The 24,202-nt window shown below is 35.9% G+C and overlaps 1 protein-coding gene across 1 annotated transcript in view; it reads left to right on the forward strand.

Annotated features, from left to right (window-relative positions):
- The window catches only part of LOC106669796, a 130,907-nt gene extending 106,705 nt beyond the window's left edge, over nucleotides 1-24,202 (forward strand). The window contains exons 3-6 of the mRNA XM_014399532.2: nucleotides 3,144-3,308; nucleotides 17,249-17,346; nucleotides 20,147-20,303; nucleotides 22,886-24,202. Coding sequence (XP_014255018.1) covers nucleotides 3,144-3,308; nucleotides 17,249-17,346; nucleotides 20,147-20,303; nucleotides 22,886-23,166 — 701 coding nt within the window. The 3' untranslated portion in view covers nucleotides 23,167-24,202. The remainder of the gene's footprint in view (nucleotides 1-3,143; nucleotides 3,309-17,248; nucleotides 17,347-20,146; nucleotides 20,304-22,885) is intronic.

The raw sequence follows: 24,202 nt of genomic DNA on the forward strand, positions 1-24,202 counted from the left end.
TTCTTTGTTTCCACTCTTGCTGCCTTTCTCCAACTATTTACCTTTCTGTGTAACATGCCCTCTCACTCACTCTCTCTCTCTCTCTGTCTCTCTCTCTCTCTCCCTCTCTCTCCCTCCTACTTTGTATTTTAAGGCTAAATTAATTTTGAATTTGAATTTGGTTTTAATTGTGTGTTGATTTCCTTAGAGAGTAGGTCAAAATTTCATATCTGGTGTTGTTTAGTCCCACTGCTCCCAATGATCTTCGTATAATTATTATGTTACATTTACTATATTATATTTTCTTCCTTGCTACTTTCATCTCTACATTATAGAAGGCACACAATTTTTAGTTTGTCATTTCAGTATCTTTCACTTCATAATTTCATTATTTTTACTACTAGCCTTTTTGTGGTGGTGTTTTTGAATAGAAACATTGTTCTTCTGTGGCGCAAAAGCAATTTTAATTACCTTAGTTAATAATTAATCTTAGTTACTGTTGTCGCATTTGATCAATGTTTGAAGCTTTGACCATCGTGTTATTTATAATTAGGCTGTCATTTCGATCATACGCATTTTTGTTCGAACTACCGGTGGAAAATATTTTTCAAAACATGCGACGCTTGGTGACACGCACTGGTGGGGACAAGGTTGCACGTACTGCGCACCGGTCTCTTCAATCCTTTCGAGGCCGAAGCAATGTAACAACTGCAATTAGTTAATTATTAGAGTAGATATGGAGAGCTTTTAAACGATTTTTTCCTTCCTGATAATTTTGACTGATTGAGAGAAAAAAAGCACCTGCGTTTTATTCATAGCATTTGACCGAAGAAACCGTGGTTTGATAAGGAGACACCATTTCAGTCTTGCGACACCATTCCAATCTAAAAGCAACTGGCATAAATCTACGGAAGAAGTTACGCTCACCCAAGTGAAAACAATGGAAAACGCTTTCAACTGTATTATGAAAACCGACATAAATGCGTTTTTCGCCATCAACAATCTGAACTTTCATTTTCAAAGAGCTTAGCTTATATCACAATGGTTTTGCAATTTTAAAGCACTCGAGGATTTCATTTTCATCGAAATAGCCAGGAATCTTCATCTGAAGGATTATTTTGAAAGCTGGTTGAATGATGTAAGCATAAAAATTTTATATTAAGTTTCTATTGTTTCTGGAGAAATTCTTTCCCTTCTTTGAGTGAGTCCCCTTGAGAGATATTTTACTTGACTGCTGATGGACGTTTCTAAAAGTTTTGTGGCAAAACTGGAACAATAATATAAGTTCATATTATTATTATTAATTAGCTTTTATGTAAGGTATTGGTTGAGATAAAAAAAGCCGAAGATCGTGGGTTCGAATCCCGCTCGTGACACTGGCTTTTTTATCTCAACCAATACCTTACATAAAGATTAATTAATTGAAAGAAGTTATTTGGTCAATCGGACCACGAAATCTAATGGAATTAATTATTATTAATTTTAAGGGCGTTTTAACGGTTAAAGTCAGGAACCATATATATTTAAAAATTAATAATATTGCTNTTGAACATATCTTCATCCATTTCATCCAGAAAGATGAAAGATGTCAGACACATTGCTGGGAAATTTAAAGTATATATCAACAAATATTATTTCATTTTTCATAAAACTTTACCGAACTTTTGTAGAAATCTATCTTTTCGTGCCAAACTATCGGAACTATCAATAAAGGTTAGTTGATGAATTATGGAAGAAATTCCAAATTCTTATACGTTTGACCAAGATTTTCTTTTATTTTGGCGGTAGTAACTCGTCGCTAATTTTTTAAAATTTAACTTTTATCTTGAGAGTTTAACTTTTTAATACTAAATTTTATTAGCTTCTATTAATTATATAAATACTCAATTAATTATACATAATTTTTTTCCGAAATGAAAAATTTGTGTCACAGGCGGGATCGAAGTCACGGTAGCTCAAGTGGTAGAGCAGCGGCGTATTGAGCCGAAAGTCGTGGGTTCGAATCCCGCCTGTGACACAAATTTTTCATTTCGAAAAAAATTGTGTATAATTAATTGAGAGTTTAACTTTTTATTTTGACATATGCATTTGAGAGATGGTTGGCAAACTATGGATTAGCAGTTTCTCTGTTAGTACATTTTCTTTCTTGGTAGAACCATTTTTTTTTCTTGAAAATAAAATAAAACTCATTTACTCGTTACTATTTATCAAGTTTTCGGTATTGTTTTTTTAGTACGTAGTTACTCATACAATACCATTAATTGGGGCGTCGGTGGCCGCAACGGTTTAGGCGTTGACACGGCGCTCATCATTGTAAGGTAAAGGTCCCGGGTTCGAATCCAGCGGCCCTGCATTCGAATCCGACATACTTACAAATGGACTTTTTTTTTCAAAAACACCGGCACCTTGAGGGTTGATATAACCTCTGCTGTTGCCGACACTCGTAAAAAAAATAGTTAATTTTCACTTTATTAGGTGTTAATGATTTGCAAATTTCTCTTAAACTGTGAAAAAACTCTACAACTTGTATTTTTTACAATTATTCTTTCTAATGTTATCCTACTGTTTTTCGTCTTGATTGATTTCATCTTTGCGAGGTTTTGCATGATTATTGGAAAATTTTCGGGCATAATTAGACGCTGTACAGCTAATAATTGGGGGTTCAAGATTTTCTTTTGGTTTTCAGCTTTTTAGAAAGCCAACTTGTGGTTTTTGAGAGGATTCTTTCTTTTTCAAAGAGAAATTAGTACTTAAGCTTTCATTTGCTTTCTATTTTTTTATATTTTTAATTCACATATTTGCCCTGAAACATGGTCAGATGTTTTGGGTATTTTTGTTCTCAATTTACTTATGCCTTTTCATATAAAACAAAGGACTCGTATCAAATTTTAAAAAATTGGGGCCAGATTTTCGTACGAATTATTTCAGTACAATCGTCAGGTTACAGCTATCATACAAATTAAAAATCCTACAGTTTTTCAGGGAAAAAAAGCTTTTCTATGTTTTACTTTTGTTATTAAATTGAACAGGTTTCATTACACAAAAGACCCTGTGAAATTATCAGACTTTTGTTGATGTTTGAATTCACGTCTGTTTTGATTTCATTAAATTAATTATAAAACATACTTTTCTTGATTTTTATATAACAAACTTTGCGGTTTCAGCGGCTGTGTATTTCGCCGGGCTGGTCTCTGCAGCTGGCGTTGTCATCTTGGCGGCTTTCTGCGTCCTGAGCGTCGTCCAATTGGCGATGGTGATCTCAAAGGAGCAGGTCCTCTGCCCGTACAGCTTCGTCGTCATCACCAAACTTTCCCTTGCCCTTATGTCGAGTAAGTAATCTAGAAAGTAAACTAATTTGTATAGTTAAATTAATAAAAGTCCAAGTGTCCCTTTAAATAAGAGTATAGAGTGGTTTTATCAGAATACGGTGGATTTTAACAATTTGTGCTGAATTATTAATATTCCAGCTTGGGTATTGGCAATTTACTTAAAATCGTAAGCACTCCATTATTAAGTTTGAAGTGTTAGCACTAATGAAGTTTCTGTTGATCTGTCAAAACTGCTTATGTCGTTATAGCATTATTGCCAACCTCCAAAATAATAGGATTTCAATAATCTTTCATATAATTAAACACGATCGGATTCAATTAAAAAACAATTTTATATATTTATATACTGGCCGCCGTAATATTGGCTTAGGCTTTTTTTGTTCGAAGTTTCTAGTGTTAGTCAAATTCACTTACATACATGTTACAGGAGGTGCTTTACATGCCGGCGTCAAGTGCACTTAAGTTGTTAACGAACAGCTTTAAAAGTGTACTCTTGTCACAAAACACTAATCGGCCTGACAAGTGCTTACAAGGAGTAAACAGTTTATTTTTAAAATTAGGCTCGAAAATTGTGTAACACCCCGAAAAATCCTAAGCGTTGCTAAAACCCATTTGCTACCAGTGGAAGGTTGGAAAAATTTGGTTACAATTTATTTTGTAAATTTAATCACGAATTTTTCTATTTTTGAATTAAAATAATTTCTCTCTCTCATCGTTGAATGTAAATTTTTAAAGGGAAATTTTTATCCAAATTCTGCGACTCTAAATAAAACGGCATTTGTTCATTTGCTTATTCCCTCTGCTGTCTGTTTCATTCTTTCTCTATCTTTTATCGTTGAATGTAAGAGTGGTCAGTATTGGAGAAAATTTTGCGACTCTAAATAACAGCATGTTTTTATTTATTCACTCATTCTCTGGTTCTAATTTTCTTTGCACTCTTTGCTCTGTCATTCGCCCTTTCTCTCTATGCTCTTCCTTCCTTCTTCTCTCTATTCTGTTGTTGAATATAATAGTGGCCAATATTTGACCAGATTCTGCGCTTCTGATTAAAACCGGATTCATTTATTTATTCCGTCTGCTCTTTCTCTCTCTCTCTCTCTCTCTCTCTCTCTCTCTCTCTCTCTCTCTCTCTCTCTCTCTCTCTCTCGCTCTCTCGCTCTGTCGCTCTCTCGCTCTCTCGCTCTCTCGCTCTGTCGCTCTCTCGCTCTCTCGCTCTCTCGCTCTCTCTCTCTCGCTCTCTCTCTCTCTCTCTCTCTCTCTCTCTCTCTCTTCTCTCTCTCTTTATTTCACCGTTCTCATGTACTTCAGTCATCCTCCCACACGGTCTCTCTATTTATCTATCTATCTACCTCGCCCTCTTTCTTTCTATCGCTTTCATTTTCTATTTTTCTGACTTTTTTCTCATTCTTTCACTTTCTTTCTCTATATATCTATAATCTACCTCTACCAATCTCTCCTCTTCTCATCTCTATTACTAGACGTCTTACTATCTCTTTTTATCTTTTAATTTCTTTTTTATCCGTCTCTCTCCTTCCCTTTATTTGCTCTCGCTTGTGATTCTTCACTTTCTCTCTCTCTCTCACTCTCTCTCTCTCTCTCTCTCACTCACTCACTCACTCACTCACTCACTCACTCACTCACTCACTCACTCACTCACTCACTCTCTCTCTCTCTCTCTCTCTCACTCACTCTCTCTCACTCACTCACTCACTCGCTCTCGCTCTCTCTCTCTCTCTCTCTCTCTCTCTCTCTCACCTCTCTTTCTTTCTTTCTTTCTTTCTGTCTTTTTGAGAACCTCGTTATATGATTTTTTACCTTTTTTGTCTGTCGAACTCTATTGGCTGCCTATGGAAAGTAATTAATTATATAATATGTTCTGTCTGAATAACATAACTTATAAATTTAACTTACTCTCACTTTAAAAATTGACTTTATTATTCTAAATATTTTGTTATTTTTATTTTTAGTCTGATGCGATTGTAAACCAAAATTTCCTTTGTAATTATACCTTAAGTGTAAAAAAAGGTCCTAGAGACTTAACTTTTGCGTGTATTTTTATAAATAAATCGTTGATTGATCATACAGTGGTGAATAATGAATATTCACGTACATATAATATATTGTTGAGAATATTAGCGACACTGTGTGAGTGTGTGAATCTGCTTGTTTTTTTAAACTTACTTTTCCATTTTCTTCAAAACTTTCTAATTTATTTATGTTGCACAACAAACACGTTCCTTTAGAAAACGTTTAACATTTATTTACTCTTAATAGTAGAAATATTGATTTTTTTACACATAATACAACAGTTTTATTTAATCAAGTTCGGATCACAATGTTATGGCGATCGTTTGTTAGAAAAAGTTTTACTTTCAGTTCTTTCCCATCCACTATGCCAACGCGGATGTTTCGCGAGGCGGTATCCTTGGACCCATTCTCTCTGCAGTTTACAGTGCCGACATTCCTGCCAATCCCGATACAGTACTCCTAGCATGTGCAGACGGTGTTATCCTTTCAACAAAGCCAGATCCAGTAGTAGCCTTCACAAACATCGACGGTTTGTAAATTCTAGAAATGGAACAGACTCAACTAAAATCCCATTAAATAACCTTCACCTTTCGCCATAGTCTGTTCTTTTCCCAGCAGTCAGTGTCGTCCGCTATTTGGGACTTTAGACCAACAATAGTAATCTGAACGATGTAAACAACACTCAAGACTACTTACAACAGATTGAAACTCACTACAAAACAAACCCCTCGTGTATACATAACTACTACAACCAGTCCGGATGTATCGAACTGTTGGGTTAAGTTCAACGTTCCAATCTCCAAAGGATCAAGTCCCCCAGTCCAAAATCATTCGAACCATTGCCTATGCTCCCTACTTAATATCTAGTCTTACCATCCATATCCACACAGACCTCCAAATCTAATATGTCCACTCAACAGGAGTCTTCAAGAAGCCTCAAGCGCCAACGGTCTCGAGGTTTACTAGCTAGGAAAGTGAATGAGTTACTTGTCCACTCTTATAATGCTATAATACAAAATTCATAGAAGCTTGTGGTGCTCTAGAGCTGTTGTTAGGTAAAAGAAAGAGGGTTACAATATAATGTCAATTGTCTATTACAAAAGGTTTGCCGATGCTAGTGGCCGAAATTGACTCGTGCTCAATTTATGTAAACAGCATTAAAAACTACCTGCTAATTCGCGAGAGCCACTAGCACAAGAAAGACTTTTCAATTCTGTACTAATTCGAAACGTTTCACTTCATCTCGATCTTCCCATCGTACGAACATTGTTATCGTCCCATTGTTTAAATTCGTCCGGAGGAGATTGCCTGCTGGGCCAGTGCACCTTTCATTTCGCAAGATCATCGCCCTCCGAGGAGAACGACTTCGAGGGTTCACGAACCCAAAAGGTCCAAGTCGTGAATAGTTTTGACTTGAAGCTTCCAGGAGGGGGACCATAAAGGCGAAAGGCTTTCTCTCTCGATTCTTTACTCTCTCTAATAGGATTTTTGACGGCTTAATCCGCCGAAGACTTCAGCCCAAAATAACAACAAGGATACGAGAAGATAGTAAAAATTGAAAATCATCTGGTGTTTGAATTATCTAATATATCATTCGGATTTTTGTAATCAGTTTTATAGTAAAGCGTACTCCTTGGCTTGCCTTTTTATTCGAATTTCCCAAAAAAGGATTGATGGTCATTTGTCTTTCTAGAAAAGGAAGCCACCAAGCATTATCTTTTACTTACAGCGTACATACCAGATGAGTTCACATTTGTATATCACTAGTTTATGTTTAAATCCATATTTTAGTCGTTTTCGGCCTTCCATGATTGTCATTTATCCAATGAAAAACATAGGTTATTGTAAATTTACTATCTTCCCTCTGAATCATTCAACCGTTCATCATCATCATCGAATCATACCGATGAAGGTTCATTTATCTTTCTAGAAAAGGCAAGCATTATCTTATCCATATTTTAGTCGTTTTCGGCCTTCCGTGATTGTCATTTGTCCAATGAAAAACATAGGTTATTGTAAATTTACTATCTTCACTATGCATCATACAACCTTACATATTTTTTTAAACTAAAAAAGTATTGAATAAAGAAAACAAGACTTACTTTTATCTTGTCAACAGTGAGAATTTCAAAATAGACCTTTACAAAGTTATTTGTGACGTACAATGCAGAATTGAAGTAAGATAAAGTACAACCAAGTCGAAAAAAATTAAAAGTATGTATAAAACAAAAGCAGTTAGAATAGAGAAACATTAGCGAGAACGATTATAATGGGAACCAGATGGAAGAACCACGTAGGAAAAAATATCACAAAGAGGTTGAAAATAACGCGAAGATTTTTATCATAGAATACTCAGATCTCGACTCAAAGAAGGCTCCACCCTTCAACATATAATAAAATGTCAAGGTGATCCAGGTGCATATCACAGAAAGTATTTCGTAAGTACGTTTTTGACATTGGCAGTAAGTGCAATGGCCATACTGATGTAAAAAAATTGTTCTCGAAAATTGACAATTCTTACTAGGACTAGTTAAATTCGAAAACAATCAAACCGAACGAAAATAGTTTCATGTTGACTCGCACTCAATTTTAAACAGTCTAGCAACTCTGCCTATTTTATTTATCGTAAAAGATCAACTAATCGTTATTAATCAAGAACACGCAGAGAGAGAGAAAGTAAGAGATTAAAAGAAAATTAGAAATAAAGAGAGAGGGAATAAATAGTGAGAGAACTGAAAGGCGGAAATAGAGAGTGAGAGAAAGAGAAAGGAAGGGAAAGAAAAAGAGAGAGTGTGAATAGTAGAGAGGAGAGAATTACAGATTTGGAGAAAGGGAATAAATAGTGAGAAAATTGAAAGATGGAAATAGAGAGCATGAGAGTGATGGAGTGTATATAGGAGCGAGAAAATAATCAGAGATCGAGAAAAAGGAAATAAAAAAAGAGAAAAACAAAGAGAGGGAGTCAAAGAGAGAGAGCGAGAAAGAGAGAGAGAGAGATTTTGAGATGACGAGAAAGGGAATAAATAGTGTGAGAACTGAAAGACAGAAGTTGAGAGAAAGAGATTGATAGTGTGAGTTAGTGATTGAGTGAGAATGAAGAAGACAGTGAGCGAATATGACAATAGGAAAGGGAGACATGAACGTGAAATAATAAGGAGAGAAAGAAATGAAATACAATGCGTTTGATGAAGAACAATAAATAGGGAGAGGGCGAATAAATGATGAGAAAAAAAGGGAAAGAAAGAGAGAGATAGACAAACAGAAAGATAGAAAAGAGAAAGACAGAAAGGGAGAGAGAAAGAGAGAGAGAGAGAGAGAGAGAGAGAGAGAGAGAGAGAGAGAGAGAGACAGACAGACAGACAGACAGATAGACAGACAGACCGACAGACAGAGACAGACAGATAGTCAGACAGCCCGAGAGAGAGACATACAGACAGACAGAGACAGACAGATAGTCAGACAGCCAGAGAGAGAGTAAAAGAAAGAGAAAGAAATAGAAAGAGAAAGATAGTGTGAGATAGTGATTGAGTGAGAATGAAGAAAACAGTGAACGAATATGTCAATAGAGAAGGGAGATATGTACGTGAAATAATAAATAGGGAGAGTGCGAATAAATGGTGAGAAAAAAGCTGGAAAGAAAAAGAGAGAAAGGCAAACAGAAAGAGAGAAAAGAGAAAGACAGAAAAGGAGACAGAGAGAGAGAGAGAGAGAGAGAGAGAGAGAGAGAGAGAGAGAGAGAGACAGACAGACAGACAGACAGACAGATAGTCAGCCAGCCAGAGAGAGAGAGTAAGAGAAAGAGAAAGAAATAGAAAGAGAAAGATAGTGTGAGATAGTGATTGAGTGAGAATGAAGAAAATAGTGAACGAATATGTCAATAGAAAAGGGAGATATGTACGTGAAATAATAAATAAGGAGAGGACGAATAAATAGTGAGAAAAAAAGATGGAAAACAAAAGAGAGAGAGAGAGAGAGAGAGAGAGACATATTTGCACTATTAAAAAAAATTATGAACAATATAGTTATGTCAAATTTTATTTTTTATGAAAATCCTACTCTTAATTTACAACAACAAATTCACATGCGTGTATATGAGCGCGCGCTTGTGGGTGGTGTGTACTATTAAAAAGTATACACAGTTAATTTATTGATAAGGTTTTTCATTTTTGATGAAATTCTAGTCCAACGTAAGTTATGTCATCAATTTCATATGCGTAAACGTGTATGCGCACATGGGTGTGCATGTGTACCTCGGAAAGTATTAGAATTTATTTGTTTGTAGAATTTTTTTAAAATGTTACCCTACCATAAGTTATTAATATTAGTAATTAATTTAAATGGGAAAGTGTCCGACACACAAACAGACAGATAATAAAAGTAAGTGGGAGATATTTAAATAATTAGAGTAATGTGATTAAAAGAGAGAGAGAGAAGGAAATTTTGGTTTACAATCGTATCAGACTAAAAATAAAAATAAAGACAATTTTTGAAGTGAGATTTATGTTATTCAGACAGACCATACTATATAATTAATTACTTTCCATAGGCAGTCAATAGAGTTCTACAAACAAAAAAGGTAAAAAAAAAAACACAATTAACGAGGTTCTGAAAACGACAGAAAGAAAGAGATAGAGAGAAGAAAATTTTGGTTTACAATCTCATCAGACTAAAAATAATAATAAAGTCAATTTTTAAAGTGAGAGTAAGTTAAATTTATAAGTTATGTTATTCAGACAGAACATATTATATAATTAATTACTTTCCATAGGCAGTCAATAGAGTTCTACAGACAAAAAAGGTACAAAAAAAAAACAATTAACGAGGTTCTGAAAAAAACAGAAAGAAAGAGAAAGAGAGAGAGGAAGAGAAGAAAGAGATAAATACACAAATGCAATGTAAAAATAGAGAGGTCTAGAGTAAGAATAACAACAGTATGAGTAAGAGAATATAAATAAATAAGAAGAGTATGACCAGGAAAAATAAAAAAGAGATAGATGGATGTAGGTAGGTAGAGAGGGAGGAGGATAAGCTACAAAAGGAGGGGGAGAGAGAGAGAGAATAAAAAATTAGTAATCTTTGTTAATCAAAAACAAGAACTATACAAAGTCTACTCGAAGATCCTCCATGAATAATTAGCACATGTAGATGAAAGCCTCGAAATCTTAATTTAAACGAGACAACGTTTGCTAAACTACTTTATTTTTGTCAGTTTTTTTTTCTCTGCCGGTTGTTCTTCAAAAGTCAATCAAAATATTTTCTTAATTTTTCCAACCGATAGGAAAAGCCGTGTTGTTGATTTGAGGTCAAAGGTCGATCATGTCATGAGGTAAGTGGCCACTACGCCTCATTCTTCCCAATCGATCAACTTCCCGAGTCACGTTTCAATCACTTCTTCAACAATGGGGAAATATGTTTGCACTCCGCCGGGGAAAGAGAAAAAAATGCCTCTCGTATCCGGACGGGGTGAGAGTGAGGAAATGGTAGCGCCGATGACTAAACAGGGAAAATTAACTCGAAAATCGAACTTCAGGAGATTCACCGTTATTCAACTGGCAATCCGACGCCCTCAATACAAACCATAAACCGACAGCTTGAAAGTGCTATAAACCCACCCCCGCAGAGAAATTAAATCACGTTCTCATCACAGGGACGTGACTCTTGAACGTTGCATGCATAATCGGTGACGTCGGCATCGTTCAAACGACCAATTTATGTAGAACGACTTAAGAGTCCGTCAAAACAAAAGCTACAACATACGATTTTTTATGTGACCCAATATCCACAATCGACATGTCCACAATTGCTCCGAGTCCACTACTTGAATAGGGCATAGAAAAACATCGAACCGATAGTCTTTTATTTGTAGTTTTCTTAATATTCTTTTTTTTTTCAAATTGCGTAATAAAATGAGAAACTTAGAAATCAATAGAGTTAATAATTACGTAATACTATAACAAACAAAAGAAGGCGTACAAATATTTAATAAGGGTGACACCAATTTCATAAGGAATTTCACTCCATAGATGTTGCAATGCTGTACTCAGTTGTTGCAGGACTACTGACTGCGGATGGTGTTCGAAAAGCCTTCTCTGCAAGGCATACTACATGTGCTCAATTAGATTTAGGTCTGGAGACAATGGGTGAAGGGGCATAGTTTCCCACTGGGGTCGCAATATCTTATAACATTGAGGTTCTTTTGCGTGCGCACCTGGCCGATTAGACCTTATCACACCACACATTTAGATTCTCAAGTCACTTCCGCGAGGTCGGTGTAGAAGCCCACAAATCCACAGACTAATCGATAGACATGCCGACTTCTCCCGCTTGCCCATTCCGAGAATGTGGGTTAACTTTGTACAATCAACCGCGCTTAATGGGAACCAACAAAAGTGGCCGAAATGCATCAGCCATGTATCCCAACGCACTCCCTAGATAGAGAAGACAACTCTATCTCCCTGGTAATGGGGGGGTGAAGGGGCAGTACATTCCCGTATACTCGGTCGTCCTAAAAAGGACACTGAGGATCTTTCAAGTCCGCACCTAGCCTATTCGGCCTTATTGGACGTTTTATTCTCAAGATGAGAGCTGACGCACCTCCGCATACGACAGGATGGTGTTACTGCCGCAGGATCGGTGTAGAGGCAGCTCAGCCTCGAAGAGCCAAGACACCCTCGCTCACCGCTTGCCCATTCCGAGTGGTCGGGCCTTCATTAAGCCGGGAACACACTTACCCGATGCTACCCGACGCCTTGGCACGTTTTGGTTGGGTGTGCACATCTATCCGACGCAAGCACACGTCACGTACAGTCCACAGCGTTTATCACAATAATCACTATCACAATCCCAACGCATCTTTCATTTTTAATGCACTATTTTGAGCACAACCATCTAATAAATTGTTTGTTAAACTTAATTCTTTTAAATAAAGTTACTCCTAACCATCATAATTAAACAATGCTTATAAAAACTTATGAATTTTTGATCTCGTTTAATTTGGTTTACATTAAAATAACATGTTGTAATTAATATAACGACAAAATTACATGTACTTAGTTTGAAATAAACTACAAAAAATATGAGTGTCCTGTTCTGATGCTACCCGACATTACAAAATGGTGTAATTTTACGAGCAAAACTATGAAATAAATTGTTAATTAAATTTTATGAGCAAAACCGTGTAATAAATTGTTCCAATTTTAGTATATGTACCGCCGAAGCGAGTACAATAAATTGTTAGTTAAATTCATTATATCAAAAAATCGTATTCCGGTGTTTTGATTAATTTTCTACCAAACCATGAAAATTAATTTTTTAAATAGAAACTAATTCATTTTTAATCACAGTTAATTTGGTTGATATTAAAATAAGTATGTTGTAATTAATATAACGACAATAATACATGTAGTTTAAATAAAAATGTGAGTGTCCGGTTCTTTTGTCTTCGACTGTACTCGATGCGACCCGACGAAAATCTGAACAGTGGGGATCGCAGAGCGACGGGTAGGTTAGCGTGGCATAGCATCGGGTAGATGTGCACGGGGGTAATGCAACCTTATGGAAAATCGGAGTTTGGATTTGCGTCGGGTAGCGTCGCATGGCGTAGCATCGGGTAAGTGTGTTCCTGGCTTTAAGCATCAGACCGTATGCCGCGCGCAAAGGGCTACCTAAGCCGAAATACATCAGCCCGGTCTCCCGCGCCCTCCCTAGATAGAGAAGGTGACTCTATCTCCCAGAGTATTGGGGCTTGTTTAGTGTAGAAACTACCGGATCCGCTCCGGCCGCGGTATCGTTTAAAGTGGAATTTCTAACCACCCCCTAGAGGAGTACCGCCTACAGTAAAAGCCTCCAATAGAGCTCAGCCTACACCTACGTGCAAAGCATACTCGAATAGGAGCAACTGATTCACTACCCGTTCCCATCCGCCACTACTCACGCATTGGCGGATTTGAAGGTGAAGGGGCATTAGGTTCCCCCATGCTACTCGGTCGTCCTTACAAGGCTAGGTGCGGCTAGGTGAAGGGGCAGATGGGAAATTCCCAGATTTTTCTAAACACTGATGAACAACTCTGCACCTATGAGGTCATTGTGATCCAGAAATCACTGCCAATGAAATCTTTAGTTTGAGGGGTGTATTGCTTGATAATTTCTTGGACAGAAGGACTGTGGTGAGGTTGCCTTCCACAACATGGAGTCCAGTTCGTCCTCCAGTATCCCAGCCATTGCACCACCTCCTCCAAACTGGAATGAAGGGAGCACGAACTGGTGCATTGTAAGCATTCCACGAATAGACATTCACAACTACAGAAAATTAAGATAATATTATAATGAAATTTTCGCACAATTGAAAAAGTGGTTATATTTAAAACAATAAAACATCCATTCCTTTTATGGACAAATCTAGCAATAAAAGAACATCAATACATGAAAAGACAGACTGTCTGAAAACAACCTAATAATAAAAAGGAGGATGTTTGTTTGGTTAAAAAATTGCACGCATTTTGTGAAGAAAATATTTTATTAACGAATATATAACATGTTTGATGTAGAGTTGTTGTTAACTTGTTTTTTAATATTAGAGAATGGTTTGAAAATGTGTGAAATAACGACAACAGAACAGTAAACATGTTTGTTTGTTTTGTACGTCATGAACCGAAATTTTTCATATTTCAGTTGCAATTCCGACAACGTATAACAAGAAAAGAGAACTTTTCGTCATATCACCTAAATCAGGGCCAATTAAACAAAAATTTGGTAAATAATTCTTAAGGCTGGGTTTTATCCTCCGCCCTCCCGGCGTCAATCGCCCAGCATGGCGCATGTCCTTTTCTTTCCTTGGCTCGAAGGATCAAGGTCGCGAAAAGGAGCAAGTATCAATATCAAGGGGTTTAGGTTAAATTGATAACTCTTGATGTGCTGACTGAAACTATAGTGTCAACGTTGATTAAAAGTGCAAGAAACGACTTTTTCTCAATAAGTCCATGCGAAGAATTTAGTTTGATTTAGTTCAATTTTTTTTTTTTTTGTTAATTATCTTCTATGTGTTTCTGGTATACGTCTTGCGTCTCGAATGTTTAATCTTATGTGCTGACTAAATTGATAAAATAGTTCATAATTCTTTTTCGTAATAAAAAAAATTGTACTAAAGACTTTTAAAAAAATTAAGTTCTTTAAAATATGCAATGAGAATTTCATGGATTCTAAACGGTTCGAGAGAGGTTTTTCCCTGGTGCTGTAGTGCACCTCTGAAATGGGGAGCATATTTTTACCTTCTCTTTTAAGATCGCAAGAATTTTATAAGAAAATTAATTATTAAATATTAGGTTACTTTAAGTCTTTGTGCATAAATTAAGTTGTATTTAAATTCCAGTATAAAATGTAAACGTGAAAATAGTTCTTCAAAATATAGCCCATCATTATCAACTACTTTAACCCATTTCTCTGCCAGATGTTGAATTTGGTTTTCGGAGCGAAGAACTCACTTCCTCACTCGTGGTTTCCGAAGTTCCGACCTTTCAAAAATGTACCATTGACCGGAAAAAACGGTGCTACGTCAGGGATGTAAGGAGGGTGGGGCAAGATGATAACACCCTTCATTTCTGAAAAATTTTCTTTGGCTACACATGGACAATGGGCAGGAGCAAGAGCTGTAAAAACGCTTTATCCCGATTGAGCAATGTAGAGTACATCTCTTCGTACTCTTTCGAGTTGTTCACAGTAAATCCCTGCGTCAATAGACCTGCCATCTGGAACCTGCTCAAAGTGCAAAGCATTCTCATAATTCTACCAAACACAACCATTTTTATCTCAACTAAAAACCTTAATTAATTGAAAAATATTAATTGGTCAAGCGACCACGAAAACTAGTAAACAAACCATGAGCTTTTTTCCAAATCCATCTTGACGATCCTCTGCTTGAACCATTTGACCTTGCGCTACCCACTGTTTTCGGTGGATGGGATTGTTTCAAAATATCCATTTTTCATCGGTCGTTACGATTCTCTTCCAATCTTTTGGATTTTGAAGCAAACTTTTACAGATATCAACTCGTTTTTCAGCTTGGGCGACTGACAAGTCAGAAGGCCTGATCTGGGTCGGACATTAAGCTTTTTTTAAATACCGTTGCATTTAAAAACCCCCCGTTTTGGACGATAATCCTCGAGTGGTCGCATATTGATTGACTCGTGTAATTCAGCATCATCCACCACTGAAGGACGACCCAGGCTCATTTTTGTTATTCCCAGAATTGAACCTCCTGAACTTAAACGCTCCACATTTTCACCTTCCACATCACAAATTTCCTCATCTGCTGCCTTCGCACTTAGTCCTTTTTTCCAGTAGTGCTTGTTATTTCTCTGGCACATTATTCGATCGCTATGATTTCAGACTGGAAAACCCCAGCTCCCGTACCCCGTAAAGGCTAGGAATACATTCCTGGAAGATAGCCATTTTCTCTGACAGCCAGGAGAAGGCAAAGAGTGTTTGAAACTGCATGGAGGCCCTGACGGAAGTCAGCGACACCAATGACCTGACCCTGGCATGGGTCCCTGGACATTCGGGGCATGAGGCACCGAAAAGTTGACATCTTGGCCAAAAAGGGAACCAACATGGACTCTATGGGCCCGGCCTAGCAGCCCGCCTCAAAAGAAAATACATCTTAAAATGGATCCTTAATGAATCCAAAACCTGGTGCAACAATGAGGCATGCGAAGAGATTCATAGAAAGACCATCCGCAAAACTTACAAAAGAACTACTGGAAGGCAACCGCAACCGAACCAGGATTCTGGTTGGACACCTGACGGGGCCACTTAAGAAAGCACCGGATAGGAGTGCAGACAGAAGAAACACTGTGCAGATACTGCCAGGAAGAGGAGAAAACCGCAGAACACATTTTATGTTTCTGCGAAGGTCTATGTAGGTGCAGGTTCTTGCAACTAGGACCAAAAAAAAAAAACCACAAGCAAGATCCTACACCAAAGAACCGCTGGCAAAGCTGTGGGGTTGGTTAATAACCTGAAGCTGGCCAGTGAGTTATAAATAACAGGGGAGCACAATAGATCTATTCAGGTCGAGGTGCAGCAGACCTTGTGGCCGCCTCTTTTATCCCTATACATATCTCTATCCAGTAATGCTTCAGCAGACCCCGAATAATAAGTTTTTCTTCCGATATTTTCGGTGAGATTTATAAAATGGAATGAAAGGCAGTGTCAGTTTGTAAACATAATTAAATAAAGGGTTAGTCAAAGTAAACAACGATATGCATTGTTTATATAGTCAAATAAGGAATAAAATAGAAACTTCAACATAACCAATTATTTAATGCACAAAGACTTTTCTAACGATCTAGTACATAATTAAATGTTTTGTAAAATATGAATAATTAACTTTCACTTTTTTTATTTATAGATTTTTTGAAATCGCTGAATTTTTTGAAGTGGGCAGACATTAGACTCCTTTTTGTTTGTGGCCATTCAAAGTCCTCCAAAGTTAGCCCTGAATAAGGCTTTACACTAAAAACTAGCTGTCCAGTTTTCCCATCGAGGTTTTGAATCCTATTCCCTCTATTGAAAAGAGAGCTTTTATCCATTTTAAAAGCCGTGTTGCTATTTTGCGGACGGGAAGAATAATGCCGTCGCCAAGGACGCTAAAAGCCCAGGAAAAGAATAAAAAAATATAAAAATGCTGGATTCGATCCGGTATTAAAAGTCAGTCGAAAGACAGCCATTGAAGCGGACAAATTTTTACGACAATTTACATGGTCGGGCCTTGGATTTGTGGATAAGGCACGTCCGGCGTTGAATTTTCCTTTCAGTCTTCTTGCGCTTCCAGGGCTGAAAGTACACCTCCCCCCCCTAAACAAAACGAGCTTAAACGTGCGTCTGAAAATTTTCAAATTTTTGTTTTCCTTTTTCAGCTCTTATTTCGATAGTGGCCGCCACCCTCTTCGCACTCCAAACGGACGACAAAGAAAACGATTTCATCGTCACAAGAGGAGAGGCGTTTTACATTGAGGTATTGATTTTGATATATTTTAACTAATATTTGTTAACTTGTACTATTAACTAATTTTATAAGTTGGTCGACTATTTTGTTTATAAAAATTTCATTATTCAAACTCTTCTAAAAGTTTTTTTTTTGTTCTTGTTTCACTGCTTAGTAGTTTTTTTGGCTTGTTTAAATAAACAATTTGGAGAAAATAAGGTTATGAAATGGCATGTGGGGCTTCTTACCAAGAAAAATATAAGCTTTTGAGCTATGATATGAAGTTTGAGCTAAAGACATGAACTTTTATCGACCTTAATAGGCAAAGTTAAATTTTGATATGTTCTGAAACCTAAGGTAATTTCACAGGTGCCATAAATTGGTTATTTTAGTACAAAATCTAAGAGTGTTATTAAAATGTATGTATACCTTTTGAGTTTTCCCTCCTTTTTGCCATTTTTCAAATGTCGTGTAATCGGATTGGATTCTCGACGACAAATGAAATGGCCACGGACAGCTTTAATGAAATGTACTTCATTTTAATCATTAAATTCACTAATTTCGTGGTACGCTTGACCAATTAATACATTACAATTAATTAAGGTTTTTAGTTGAGATAGGAAGTTGATGTCCGAGTGGATCGAGGTCACGATAGCTCAAGTGGTAGAGCAGCGGCGTATCTAGCCGAAGATCGTGGGTTCGAATCCCGCTCGTGCCATTAACTTTTTTTCATCTCAACTAAAAACCTTAATTAATTGTAAATCATTTTTAAATTTATTTCTTGAAACTTGACCCAGTGACGATTATCGTAAGGGATAGGATCGAAAAATTTATTCATTTTTCCCATAGTACGCCAAGTATTAAGGACAGAAATATGTCTATGTTTATTCAGTATTTGTCATTATCACTTGTTAGCTGGTGTTCCCCAGGGAACCGACCTAAGGCCACTCATGTATCCGCTTTATATCAGTGACCTGTCACCAAAAAAACACAACTTTTGCAAAATTCCCGAATGACACTGAAGCTCCGAAACTGTTAAATAGTATTGCAGCAACGACAAGAAAATTAATTAGTAAGGCACTCTCAACACGACACGCAAGAATGGCACAATTACGCAGAAAACAAATACTTTGAGCCCTGAAGATGATCTCAATAAAAATCGAAACGTTGGCACGTTAAAGAAAACGTTTTTCTGAAAACTACGTCACACCAGACCGCATCTCACGATTTCCGAACAATGATTAACTAATAAGTCCGGCTCAGAATTGGTTGACTTGATACTTATTTTTGGGCCAACGCTCCGGTATGTGTCTGTATGTAGAGACAGGTTGCTCGATGTATCCCACCTAATTAATGGATGTCATTCCTTGGCTCCATATAGAGAGCGAGTAGGAATGCCAAAACTGTGTTCTAGTACGTAGCAAACCTTGGGTCTACCATTCTGATTTTATGAGGAAACTTGGCTATTTCTGTGTATAAAAAATATTGTTGGTTATCTTATTACTGTTTATACAACAAGATAAGAGATGTATTCTATGTTGGGAATGTATTTATAAGCGTGAATGTGTGTATTATGCAAGAGCTCGATGGTGGAATATTCAATTATCCTACTCTCAATTATGTGCAGATGTTTATAAGTGTAGTGACGGTGTTGGTTCGATTATGCACATATGTATATGTTTATATGTGGCGAATTGAGTTTGTATAAATAAATCAAACCAACAACAGTGGGTGAAACCTAATATGAGATACAACCCTACGAAAGAAACCGTTATGTTGGTAGAATTAAAAATAACGCAATTAATCAAAAAATGATGATCAACGTATAAAAAAAACACCGGACGAAACCAGACATTATTTTCTCGTTAATCCAATACTTTGTTGGTTTTTTTAATTACATCACGAAGATTAAGCACCGCGCTTAATTTGTTTTAAAATAATATAATCCTTTTATTTAGATCGATTTTGTAATCTGCCACCAGCCCACAGTTTCAGGACCTTTATTTCAGAAAAAGTAATTAAAACATAACAATGTAAGCTGGAAAATTTTAAGGGATTTTCCTTTTTGTTCCTTTTGTAAAATTATTATGAGTGTCTAATTATGTGTGCACCCTTGTCCACTGTGTCTTTCTTTAATGTAATTATACTTGTTCAAAGTTAAAACAGTCATGTTATTGTGACGTGTTCTCAAAAAGTCGAGTGTTCACTAATCACGTCAAACTTTGAGGCTTCTTTTTTCTCCCAAAGCGTAATTAATCACTGCTTTGCAAAGGATTTATACTTATACCTTTTATACTTGAGCACAATGAGTTGAGAATAAAGTTTTTCCTATGAGCTTTGTGAAATCCTTAGATGCATGGTAGATGGCCGAAAGAAATTGCTTTTTAAGTCTATAGGGTTCATTAAATCCTATTTGTACTGTTTCTAAACGACTAAAACGACAAATGCTAGTTTTGTCTTTGGTTACTAATAATAGACTTTTATTAATGGCATAATTAGCATACACGATTTAATGCTTTTATTTTAACAACTGGCACAATGCCTGATGATCAAGTTTTCTCTAGCCGTGTTTAAGAAAACAATGGAAAAATTAGGGAAAAGAATGATGGCAAACATCATTCCAATTAAAACTTTCCACCCTTTTATATTAAAAATATATTGAAAAAACCGACAGATTCAGCACTACAAATGTGGAACTTTTAATAATGACGATTTCACGCCCGTTGTTATTGCCCTTGAGAGACGCTGTGGAAATCAGAACCAATTGATTATTGCTTATGGCCTTTGGATTAAACATTTGTCATCGCCGTGGTTTCTTTTGTGTTTCCAGGTAGCGGTGATTATCATCACGTTCTTCCTCTTCATCGCGACGATCTACGACTTCCTGTTTTCGAGGAGGCACGGCGGCGACCCGACCATGTCGAGCAGGGACCCGACAGGCGAGAACGCCACGACATTTAACAACCCGGGCTACAAGGAGAGAAAAGGTGAGTTTTGGGGGTGAAGAAAAACGAATGGGCTATTTAAAATCGAAAGATGCGAGAAAATTGACCAACGCATTTTTTAACAATCCATACAGCCAATATAAATTATCCTTAATCTTTCTGAAGTACCTCCAGACTGCTGCATTATTCACTACTTCAAATTTCTGTTCAAGCAAACTTCACAATGCAGTAATAATTTCTTTGTATATTGTCAAAATAATTTGTAGTTTGATAGCTGGTTAAATGCATTTCAGCATGTTTAGGTCTGTGCGTTAATTTGCCAGTTTTGTCCCCTAAAGGATACAAACAAACCGTTCAAAATTGAAAAATGTTGAAACTGTCGGAAACAATCGAATTTCAGGTTTTACAAACCTCAAACTAAAAATCGTCGAGGTTGAAGAACAATTCTCCAAAAATCCAACGAAACGTGATTTTTATAATTTCCTCCTATTCAATCAACCTGATCAGACAATCCTCTATTTTTGTCTAACGAATTTGACAAAAACTTAGCAAGTATAGGCAAACCAGGAAGATAGAAGACAACTAAATATAGGGTCAGCAAATCAAAATAAAATCCGGTCATCCTGATCAGATAATTCTCTGTTTTGCCAGTTATCGTGTTTCATGTTGTGACAAACAAACCTAGCATGGATGGGCATACCAGAATGATGGAAATTAACCAAAAATTGCCTGAAAAAAATTTTGACCTAAAACAAAAGCTAGACCTGATATGTGGAAATTGGGGATCAAGTTCTCCTAAAATCCAACAAAATTAAAGCTAAATAACATCAAGGTTTTTATCATTTGCTCTTATCTGATCAACCTGATCAGACAATTCTCTGTTTTGTCAGTTATTGTGTCTCATGTTGTGACAAAACAAACCAAGCAAGAATAGGCAGACCAGGAAGATAGAAGATAACCGAATTATAGGGTCAGCAAATCAAAATAAAATCCGGTCATCCTGATCAGATAATTCTCTGTTTTGCCAGTTATTGTCTGTCATGTTGTGACAAACAAACCTAGGAAGGATAGGCAGACCAGAATGATGGAAAGTAACCAAAAATTGTCTGAAAAAAATTTTGACCTAAAATGAAAGCTATACTTGATATGTGAAAATTGGGGATCAAGTTCTTCTAAAATCCAACAAAATTAAAGCTAAATAAAATCAAGGTTTTTTTCATTTGCTACTATATGATCATCCTGATCAGACATTCTCTGTTTTGCCAGTTATTGTATGTCATGTTGTGATAAACAAACCTAGCAAGAGTAGGCAGACCAGGTAAATAGATGATAACCAAATTATAGGGTCAGCAAACCAAAATAAAATTGAGACATCCTTGCCAGACAATTCTCTGTTTTGCCAGTTATTGTGTGTCATGTTGTGACAAACAAACTTAGCAAAGATGGGCAGACCAGAATGATGGAAAATAACCAAAAATTGACTGAAAAAAATTTTGACCTAAAATGAAATCTAGACTTGATATGTGAAAATTGGAAATCAAGCTCCTATCTCATCATCCTGATCAGTTAATTCTCTGTTTTGCCAGTTATCATGTGTCATGTTGTGACAAACAAACCTAGCAAAGATAGGCAGACCAGAATGATGGAAATTAACCAAAAATTGTCTGAAAAAAATATGTGGAAATTGGAGATCAAGTTCTCCTAAAATCCAACAAAATTAAAGCTAAATAACATCAAGATTTTTATCATTTGCTCCTATCAGATCATCCTGATCAGAAATTCTATTTTGCATGATGTGTCATGCTTCTGACAAACAAATCTAAGAAGGATAGGCACACCAAGATGATGGAAGACCAAATGGTTTCAACAAACCACAAATGAAAAATTTTCTGAAAAAATTTGACCATCAAAGAGATCTAGTCCAAAGGTTGGAATTCTAGAACATCAACAAAAACTAGCATACTCTTTATTTAACTTGAGATTAAGTTGTTTATCCTAGAAAAATCAAAGACAACCAATTTTGTTCAACAAACGTTTTTCTAAAAATAATTTTGACCTATAATGTTTATAATATATGACAATAATTCAAATAATTACAAATACAATTTTTTATTGGTAATTTGTCAATTGCTAAAAGTTTAAATCCTATCAGACCTGATGAAGTTCAACTAACACTTATTCTGTCCTACAATTTACTTTTTTTTATTATTATCAAGTGTTTTATTGTAAATTATTCTGTATAATGCACTACTAAGTGCAAGAGAACCTAATTTTGAGCCTGGCTTAAATTTTTTTGCCCATTTTCACACATTTTCTGTTTTGAATTTTAAATATGATTTTTCTTTAACTTTAAATTATTGTAATCAATTTCACTACTTCAAATAAAGTTTGTTGGTGTTATTTTACCTTGATCATATCTGTTAGCCTTGACAGCAGGGTTTTTACAAACATTGTCCCTTTATTTAATTAATTTTCTTTCTTTTCTTTTAATTTAAATTCCAATACTGTATCTTCAATTAAAGAAAATCTTCAGAAAAATTAATATAGAGAATTGTTTGACTTTTTATCATTCTTCAGTGTAAAAATGGAAGTTAAATTTTCTTACAAATTATATTTTATTTTAGGTGTCTCAATGACAGATGCAAGTGGCAAGCCATACCTGAGAGGCGGTTCCAACGGCTCAATGGCCACACTTTCTACTACAGTGAGCTCCAACGGCTCGACGACGGGCTCGATTGCCCGAAGCCCACTCCGCTCCAGCCTGAAGAAGCCGCGCAGCACTGGTCAGCAGGGGAACAACGGCATCGGGATTCACAACCCCGGGTTCAGCGGCAGCTCGCCCACGCCGTCGAGGAACGGCAGCGTCAAAAGAGTCCGCATCCAGACGAATAGCACAGCAGTTTGACGAGCGGTCTCATTCGATAAATACTATTCGGACATCACTTGGCCGGTTGATAAATCAAAATTTAAAATCTTTGCCAGTGCAATATTTTAAATACAGACTTTATTTCGACATTTGAATATATATTCTTGTTACTTTCCAAGGACTTTGGTGATTGCTATTTGTAATCATGCAGTGCCAAATTTTAAGCACTTTATCAAAACAAAAAATTTAAAAAAACTGTATATATTTATTAATTGTAGTAAAAACCCGCACAAAGCGGTGCAATCTGTAAATAAACTGGAGTATGTACTGTGATTTTCTCAACCGTACACTTTCAAAACATACATTTTAGAAAAATGCACACCATATAAAATGGTAAGAAAGATTTTTTCACAAAAGTAACCACATTAAAGTTTTTTTAAATTTATGTAATTTTTTATTATAAAATAATACTATTCAAAAAACTGACTAACTATAGAAATTAAGCATGTAAATTTAAATTCCATGTTATTTGTTATGATGGTCTTGAGTTTTGAGTTTTATTTTGTGTTGTTTAATTTAAAAATTTTTATGTTTCAAATTATTTTCTAACTATTAATTTATTGTGTATATATATAAAAGGCAAGTAATATTGTGTTTTATTGTAATTTGCTTTTAAAATGGATGTTGTATTATTAAAAAACAAAAAGAAAAAAAATTCAAGGTTTTCTAAAAACTTATTCAGTTTATAATTTGTTTTGTATATAATCTAAATTGCAGAATTTTAAAATTTCTGTATAGTGATTTTGTATTATTTTAATTTGAATCGCACATTAGATGAAAGTATTAAGATGAAACGATATCAAACAGTATATTTCAAATTGCTCATTCACATATCAAAATTTTGTAGAAGCGAATAGTAATATTGTATTAAGTATTATATATTGAGTTTATCGCATATTTTGGACCATGAATGTCAAAATGTTTTTGAATCTAGGAGCAGTCAGTTGTCGAAGATATGAGAAGTCGTGAATTTTTAAAACTATGTTGAAAATTTGCCTGATGTTAGTCTACACTA

The sequence above is a fragment of the Cimex lectularius genome, unplaced genomic scaffold (assembly GCF_000648675.2).
Source record: "Cimex lectularius strain Harlan isolate CLEC.00 unplaced genomic scaffold, Clec_2.1 scaffold156, whole genome shotgun sequence".
NCBI lineage: Eukaryota > Metazoa > Arthropoda > Insecta > Hemiptera > Cimicidae > Cimex > Cimex lectularius.